The sequence below is a fragment of the Medicago truncatula genome, chromosome 8, assembly GCF_003473485.1.
Source record: "Medicago truncatula cultivar Jemalong A17 chromosome 8, MtrunA17r5.0-ANR, whole genome shotgun sequence".
Lineage (NCBI taxonomy): Eukaryota > Viridiplantae > Streptophyta > Magnoliopsida > Fabales > Fabaceae > Medicago > Medicago truncatula.
In genome coordinates this window covers 11,132,491-11,141,464 of record NC_053049.1, presented here as the reverse complement: position 1 = coordinate 11,141,464, position 8,974 = coordinate 11,132,491, and the positions used below count along the sequence as shown (strand labels likewise).

The 8,974-nt window shown below is 31.8% G+C and overlaps 1 protein-coding gene across 1 annotated transcript; it reads left to right on the top strand.

The window, feature by feature from the left end:
• The first annotated feature begins 2,990 nt into the window (after window positions 1-2,990).
• LOC25500848 (mechanosensitive ion channel protein 1, mitochondrial) lies at window positions 2,991-8,861 on the top strand. The gene is made up of 7 exons (XM_013589342.3): window positions 2,991-3,126; window positions 3,271-4,171; window positions 4,398-4,675; window positions 5,414-5,514; window positions 6,040-6,147; window positions 7,223-7,444; window positions 8,485-8,861. Exons 2-7 carry the CDS (start codon window positions 3,342-3,344, stop codon window positions 8,590-8,592), a joined length of 1,647 nt encoding a protein of 548 aa, XP_013444796.1. The 5' UTR covers window positions 2,991-3,126; window positions 3,271-3,341; the 3' UTR covers window positions 8,593-8,861.
• The last annotated feature ends 113 nt before the right edge of the window (window positions 8,862-8,974 follow it).

The following is an 8,974-nucleotide window of genomic DNA, read 5'->3' as shown; positions in this document are numbered from 1 at the left end:
AAAACTGAAAAATCTAATGACACTGTATTTTAAATAATGATATATATATATATATATATATATATATATATATATATATATATATATATATATTACAAAAATAGATTAAAATCAGCATCTTGGTCTTTGAAATTATATGGGCCAAACAATTTTTTCAAAGGACGGGTCAAACAATTTAATGACTTAAATTGTGAAATAATAATGTAATTTTAGTTAATCAGTTTTCGAAATTTACAACCATAATTTTAAAATCTCTATATTAAATGTCATGATTTAATCAATCAAATATTTTAAAGAGCAATGATATTTGTACATCCATTTAATGACAATTTTGGTGACAACTTTGTTTTTCTCTTTTTTGATTGGTTAAAAAATAATAGAGAGAGAAAAGGAAAGAGAGGGGATAAAAACAACATGTGAGTGTGAGAGAAAAAGTTGTCAAAAAATTATAGTAAAATGGTTGTACAAATATCATTTATCTATTTTAAAATGGGAGATTGAAATTGCACCGTTAGAAGTGCGGGAACCAAAATTATGGTTTTGCTAAAATCGAGGGACAAAAATTACAATTAAAACCTTTAGTTATTTAATTTTACTCACATGTTTGACTCGGCTTTCCATTAGGTTATGGATCGAAACCAAATTATTTTTTCAAAAGGTAATCATATTAGGGTTAAGTATGTTTTTAGTTCTTAGATTTTTCGCTCCTTTAAAGAATAATCATTACATTTCGTTAAATATTTTTAAAATCCTCATATTTTTAGCTCTGTTATTAAAATTAGTTCTGCTGTTAATTATCTAACGAAATGTTGATGTGACAGTTAGTGGATCCCAATTATTTTAAGTTAAATATGTTTTTGGTCCATACATTTTATGTGACTTTGAAAAATAGTTCTTACATTTCAATAAATGTTTTTAAAATCTCTAAAATAATCAAGATTATTTTTCAAAGTTCATTCAAAATGTAGGAACGAAGAACATATTTAACCCTGAAATAATTGGGATTCAAAATTTAACTAAAGTTAAATATTTTTAAATTCAGAAGTTAGTCTTTCAAAAAGGCATTGAATATTTCAATCGGGGATAAACTATCTATGTCGAAGAAATTTGGTAGTATGGCTTTTAAGAACTTGTATCAGTTCCATACATAGAAAACAAGGTTGATAATTCATTACTCAACCTTATGCTCTAATGACAAAGTTGTTTAAGGCTACGTATTTTTATCGTGTGCTGATTTTTTAATGCCCATATCGGTCATAATCTTTCTTATTTACGTGATGGAACCATTCATGTCTATAGAGGAACTGAATGTGAATCAATAGAACAAAGAGTTGATAAACGTGGTCCATGACTATAGAGTTTGGAAAGAAACAACTTCAAAAAATCATTCAGATCAGTGTCATTTGATGATGAATGATTTATTAATTGATAATAATGAATCAAGAGAAAAATTTATCATATCATATCATAGTACTTTGCAAAGTCTGGGGTTCAAATCCCGACCACCACGAAAAAATTATCATGTATTTCTTTTCTTTTCTTTCCTTTATGTTCACCACCATTTTCTCGCTCCCATAAGTCCCCCCGCTCTCTCCCCATCGATTTGTTCCGTTCAGATTTTCAAGTTCGGTTAATTGCAATTTCGATTTCCAATTTCAAATTCCGGGCTCCTCCCCATCTTCACCTCTTTTTTCCTCGACTCTTTACCACTAATCCATTGAAACAAATGTCAACTATGTCTACCACAACATATCACAATTGGTTATTCCTCAATTCCACCATCCTCCCTTAAAACCACGTCAACAGAAACTATAAATCTCTAATCCTACCACCATACGTCATATATATTACGATAATCACACTCCTCTTCATGTCTCTTCTCTCCCCTGGTGAATCCACGTTGTCAAATGCTTAATTGGATTCGGCGTCGATATCAACGTTTAAGATTGTTTGAAAAACACTTAATTATTATATTCCTCTATGTTTTTCATTCTCTGAAAAATACTTTTGCAAAAAATGTAAAAGATTTTTCAATTTTTTCCTATATTTAAATTTTGTATCCTATAAATATTTTCCAAAATATAAATATATTTCATTTTCAAGAACTACCCAAGAATCATCCCCCAAAATGACCTGACAAATTTGTTTATTTTCAAATACCACCCAAAAATCACCCATAAGAGATATCCTACCATACTTCAATTTGAGGAATTTGTTTATAGTTTAAAAAATTTATGACTAAATTTTCTTATTGTCATAATTTATGAAAAAATTTATACTCCTTTGTTAGTGTCTTTTTAGAAAATTAGCTATATCTATATTTGTATGTTTTCATCCTATTATATCCTCATTTTAATCCACCAATAAATTCTTATTTTTTTCATACATTTTATCTTTTTAATAAATTTAACATGTTATCTTTCTCTTATAACAAACAATTGTCAGTTACTATCTTTTTCTCCAACAAATTCATTTTTTTATGCGCACTCTCTCTCACTCATAACAAACAATTGTCAATTTTTTAAATATTGTGCACATCTTTTTAATTATTTTAAATCAATATAAAAATTATTCCAACCTCACATTAATCAAAAGTTAAGAAAAAAATTAACTTTCTTTCAACTCCTTTAAACATAGTCTTCCACTTTTTCTTCCTTTTAAACATTCATGAAGTCTTATATTTTTCTTCTCTAAAATTTGTTCATTTACTTTTGCACTTGAAATTTTTAACAATTGTTACTTATCTTATTTATAGAATTTTAACTCTTCTTAAAACTGATATTTATAACAAAATTTTGTTTAAATTTGAAGATAATAAGAAACAAGCTTTGTTTAAAAATAAAAAAATAAAACTTTGTTTTTCAAATAGACAATATTAATTAATTTTATTGAGAAAGATAAGAGTAATTGGTAAAATTTATAATTGACAAATCGTAACTTTCAAATGCTAAAAGCCTAAAACAAAAGAAAATTTTACCTTAAAAAACACAAAACTATGTTTCTTTTTCTTCCTTATATATTGAAGATTTTTTCTGCTGCTCTCTGTCTTACTTCACAAGAAAACAAATATTGTAAAAGGAGAGTCCTTCTTCAAAGAAAAGAACATTCCTCATTTTCGTCTTCACGGTACGATCTCTTTTTTTCATACATACTTAGGGTTCATCATCTTATTCAATTATTCCAAGCTTTTTAATTCTTAAACCTTCAAATTTAATTAATCTAACTTTATTATTACATTATAATTACTGATTAGTGTTCTTCAATTTGCAGATTGAACCGTTGATTCCAAACAATGTCATTACTGTATTCTTTCAATTTCTAAGCTCTTAGTTTGTTTAACAATGTCTGCTATTAGGTTTTCTCATGTAAAGTCTCTTCATAGTTCAATCAAGGGTTTTTCCAATTTCAATGTCCAAAATTATCACTCTAACCCTAATGGGTCATTGAATCTTGCAAGAATTTCAAGTTTTTGTACTGATTTCTCGAGCCGTGGTTATTCAAAAAATGGGTTTAAGTCACCTAAGATGTTTGCTGAGACTGAGTTTAGAAATTTGGGTTCTTTATCAGGTCATAGGGGTTTCAAATTCAATGCTGCATTTGAAACCCAAGGGTTTAGTTCACCTAGGGTATGTTTCAGTGTTGTTAATATTCCCTTTGCTTCGAATTCGATGATGACCAATGGGTTGAGTTCCCGAATGTATTCATCGGGTCTGGGAGGGGAAGGAAGTAAGAATGGTGAAACAGAAGTGGGTGTTGGGACTGGTGTGAGTGATGTGAAGGGTGGGGGTGGTGGTGATTCGTTTGTTTCGGGTGATTTGGTTGATAGGATGAAAGATACATGGAAGAGTGTTGTTGAGGCAGTTTCATATGCTGGTGATAAGGTTAAAGAAGGTTCTGACGGTGTTACTCCATATGCTCAACAATTTCTCGATTCACATCCTTATCTTAACATGGTGGTTGTTCCGGTTGGTGGTACTTTAACTGCTACTCTAGTAGCTTGGTTCATCTTACCGAGGATTTTGAGGAAATTTCACAAATATGGAATGCAAAGTCCGGTTTCTCTGTTTCAAGTAAGCTTGTCAGGGGAGCCAGTTCCTTATGAGAAAAGCTTTTGGGGTGCTATGGAAGACCCGGTGCGATATTTGGTTACCTTCTTGGCATTCTCACAAATGTTAGTGCGTTATTTACATATTTAAATATATTATTGGTTATGTTTTTATCTCCTTTTTGTAGTATGTGTTTAGGGTTTTAAACGGTAACAGTTATGGTCTCATCAGAATCTTTGAAAAAATTGTTATGCTGCGGCCTACAGTTGCAGACCTTTATTTAAAACCCTGTATGTATCATTTTTTTTAACACACTTTCGATTGTGTGACAGTTGATTTGATTTAATGCAGTGCTGCAATGGTAGCTCCAACAGCTATAGCATCGCAATATCTTGTACCCACTTGGAGGGGTGCAGTGATTCTTTCATTTGTATGGTTTTTGCATAGATGGAAAACAAATGTTTTTGCACGGACGTTGACTAGTCAAAGCGTACTTGGACTTGATAGGGAGAAAATGCTTGCTCTAGACAAAATCTCATCTATTGGTCTATTTGTGATTGGTATAATGGCTTTGGCTGAGGCTTGTGGTGTGGCTGTGCAATCTATTGTAACAGTTGGTGGTGTAGGAGGTAAGTATTAGATTTATTAAATATTGTCAAGTTTGATTTTCCATTCTTAAAAGAGTTCTTAGCATCTTTCCTTTTACTAGACCTTTGGTCATGATTGTCAATATCTTTCCTTTTACTAGACCTTTGGTCATGAAATTCTTTGTCAAGATTGTAGATTTTAAGAAATAAAAGTTTCTTATAAGTATATCAATCTGGTTGAAAGTTGACACTTGACCCATTAGATCGTAGGAACTGATATCTAGTGTGACAAGTTCTACTTTGCTTATATTAAAGAGCACCAAATCTGACAAATTAAGTTAAAGTTGTTTTATAATCCTTTGGTGCATTGTATATTTTTGTGAAATATTCGGTATTTCCTATAGAAGGATCTAATGAGAATGTGCTGGTCATGCTTTGATCGTAAAGTGTCTTGAGCTGAGAGTAAATATTGTATAACTTGGTTTCATGAAAATGCTGCCTCAATCTTCGAAGAGATAGATAGTTCTAAAGCGGTAAAAGAAGTTATAATATCAGTAATAAGAAAAATGAAGGAATAAAACACACTGTATTTTCTTGTGTTCCAATTGGTGACTAAGACATGTGAAGATCCAGCTTGTGAGTCTTACACTAACACGTGAAGATCTCTGAGTTTTGCTCATTTTTTATAAAAGTTTTATCCTGTTGCTTATTTACTTTTCCGCTGATAAGAAAAGGTATGGAAAATTTTCATTGTTCTATATTTTATTTTATCTTATACAGGAGTTGCTACTGCTTTTGCTGCCAGAGACGTACTTGGCAATGTGTTCAGCGGTTTATCCATGCAGTTTTCTAAGCCCTTCTCAATTGGAGATACAATAAAAGTATGTTGATTTAGTAGATGACTAGATGCAAATTAGTGATTGTTGTTTACTTTTTATGGGAAATATGATTTTCTGAACCATGGACTCGCTATCTGTTTTACGTTTGTATGCTGTATATGGAATTATGTTTTTTAGGGGAAGAATGGCAACTATTTGTTACATTCAGGGGTAACAATCATATTATACTCATTATTAGTGCCTTGTTCTAAGTGTAGATTTTGTATCATAAAACTAGTATGCAGTGCATAAATAGATATTGCATGTACATCCAAGGGGTAGAGTAGGGTTAAAACATTAAAGGGGCCAAAATTAGAACAACGTTAGGTAAGGTTTTTTTTAATTAAGTAAAATAAAATTTGGAGAATACCAACAGATTTATTACTAGGAGATGACACTATCAGACTATCAGTGATATGCAAACAGAATTTTATGAAATTCGGAAATTTTGGAATATTTGGCGAGCTCTATGCTTCAATAAAGATGTGATATTTCTTGAATGTGTCTGAGAAATTGTGTAAACTGCAGGCTGGATCGATAGAGGGTCAAGTGGTGGAAATTGGTCTTACTAGCACATCATTGCTAAGCCCCGAGAAGTTCCCAATCATTGTGCCGAACTCATTTTTTTCTAGCCAGGTAGGCCTTCCTTTTCACCTCCTTTTTTGTTTAGGGATTCTGAACAGGCTCACTTTCCTGCAGTCGCTTCAGCAAAACAGAGAAGTAGGTCCCACAATTTAGAAAGTCCTACTTTATTGCTTTGCTTCTTTCTTTCTCTGACTGTATATATATATATTTTTTTTTAATCGACTCTGACTGTATATATGCATTGAGTTTGAAAGAGCCTTATCTGTTCTGAACGCTCAAACATTCCAAATCAATCATGTTGTTCTCTGGTACAAATTTATCATACAAAAATAGAAATACAACTTAACTTGTTGCAAAATGCCCACTGCATGTCTGTTGTGCATAGTTGAATCTAGTATTTAGACCTAGAGTATTCTCTATTCTCCAAGCAAAATAGAAATACAACTTGTTGCAAAATGCCTCATCGAGTTATAGTTCTGTTGTTTGACTTTCGAAGCAATATTTTGAGCAGGCTTCTTATAATCTTGTACTTAAATTTATGTATAAATTTGTTGTTCCATCTTACTAGATTGCAGGGATCCTTCTTCTCCTTGGTGTTTTTTAAATCATAATTTGTATGTTAGTAAATAGATGAATATGGATACATCATGGAAGAAAGAAGTGTTGTATTTGTATGTATTTCATACAATATATTTGTTACTTTTTATTTAGTGGAATAACATTGGTCAAATGATTAAAAAATGCATTACCATGTTATGCTCCTTCATGCTCTGATTTTAATGTCGTCTTTCTTTACATTTGTCTCTGAAGTTCTTTCTTCAGTTTTCAAACTGAGGCCAAGTTATCTGATTGGCTTGATTGCACTTGTATTTTAAATTCATTTTATAATTCATTTATATGGAGTTTGAATATATCCGTGAGGAAGCTTCTCCATAGGATATGTACATTTTCAAGCCGATACCTCACATTTACACATTTGTATGCACAAACTGATGCATAAGTTGTTGCCTTATAATCTCAATAATCTGTTCCTTGCTTAAGCTGTTGATCTTATGGTTGTGACAACTTGCTGCTTCAGTCATCATGGTTACAACTTACGACCCTCTTTTCCATGCTAACTTTGTAGGTAATTGTGAACAAGTCCCGTGCCGAATATCGTGCCATTCTTACCAAAATCCCTCTTCAAACTGAGGATTTCAGTAAGATTCCCCATATAGCGAATGATGTAAAAGGCATGTTAACATCAAATGCAAAAGTTTTCTTAGAAAAAGATGTTCCCTGCTGTTTCTTGTCACGCATAGAAAGTAAATATGCAGAATTGACTCTTGGATACAACCTCAAGAACATGGTACGCCACTCATCTGAGTCTCTGAATTAATTTTTATCCATATTATGCTTGCTTCACACTAAACGACTCAATGATTCGTTTGTTTTTAAAATGCTTTGGGAATAATTATTCTTGAATTACTTTATAAAAGATTTGACGTACAAGCATATTGATATTTGAAACACCAACCTATTACCTCCGGGGTGTGCTAGTCAGAAAGTAAACAACAGAGATATAATTTTCTTTCAATTTTCTTTGCTTCATCCTTTATTGCATTTGTTTGGCTTTCCTGCTTGTTATTTTTTTCTATTGAAAAGGAGTAATGCAAAAAATATCTCACTGTATCTTAATTTGGAATCATCAAATTCAGATGATAATATAGTTTATCTAATTGAAAAGCATCACGTAGAAGTAATGGCATTGCCAAGTGGCCAAGAAGGCATAGAAGCATTGTGGTTTAGACATATATATAGAAAACTATTAGAAGCACAGTATTGAGGGTTGACGATATGTGAACGTTTATATTATTTAATGTTTTTTCTTTTTTTTGTTGTTTGACAAACTCTCGATGTTTCATGTTGTTGCATCATGAGTTTGAGGGGAAGTGTTAGATAGTAAGTTATTGGGCCAATGCTATTGGGCCCTTTAAGTTTCTATTGGGCCCTATGCTATTGAAACCCTAGATTTTTAACATGATAGAAAATAGTCCAATAATTAAAGGTTGAGGGAGACCATGGAAACAGTAGACTAAACCATTTAAAAAAAAAATTAGAGGTAAATAGTCTATTTTAGGACCTAATATATAGCAAGAATTTTATAACAGTGATTGCTCTACATGTCCGACTTTACCTAATACGGAAAAACCTAAAAAGTTAATTGTTGTGTTTATTGCTTTTTGAGCAAAGGTCCACCATCATGTTTTCTATGTTTTGCACTTTGCTATGTAGTCCTGTTATATGCACTGGTTTGTTTATGTCATACATCTTTATCCTTTAATTCCACATATTTGGCTGTACATCTTTTTAACTCTCTTGTTTTTCTCATATTATTCTTTCTTTCAGCGCAAAGATGAGCTGTACTCTGCAGAACAAGATATTCTCCTGCAAGCAGTTCAGATCATTAAGAATCATGGTGTTGCTCTTGGAAGCACATGGAATGACACTAAGTAACATACAACACAAGGACAATTTTTTGGATGCTTGATGTCAAGATGTGTTAAGCTTTAGTTTTAAAATGTACAAAGTCTGCAGATATATTAAGTAGGCATCATTTGCAGCCAAAGCAATTTTCTAACGTCAGTTGGATCTGTTTAGTTGGATATCATTTGGCTTCAAATTTTTTTATTTTGATTTACTGAATGATATAAAAAGTTATACAGTTATGAGCAAGTTATGTGAGCACAAAGTCTACCAGATGAGTTAAAGTTGGAGTTCAGGAAGCCTTTGAATGTATGTGGTAGTTGATCCGTAGGAGATACAAGGCTTAATACATCATTTGATCCCTTAACTTATTTTCTGTTTTCAATTTGGTCCTCTAACTATTAAACGTTCC

Bases quoted from the DNA above. Each gene is read 5' to 3' on its own strand.
- LOC25500848 (XM_013589342.3), top strand. From the start codon at position 3,342: ATGTCTGCTATTAGGTTTTCTCATGTAAAGTCTCTTCATAGTTCAATC. The intron at 4,172-4,397 runs GTTAGTGCGTTA...GATTTAATGCAG, and splicing joins TTCTTGGCATTCTCACAAAT to TGCTGCAATGGTAGCTCCAA. The intron at 5,515-6,039 runs GTATGTTGATTT...TGTAAACTGCAG, and splicing joins CAATTGGAGATACAATAAAA to GCTGGATCGATAGAGGGTCA.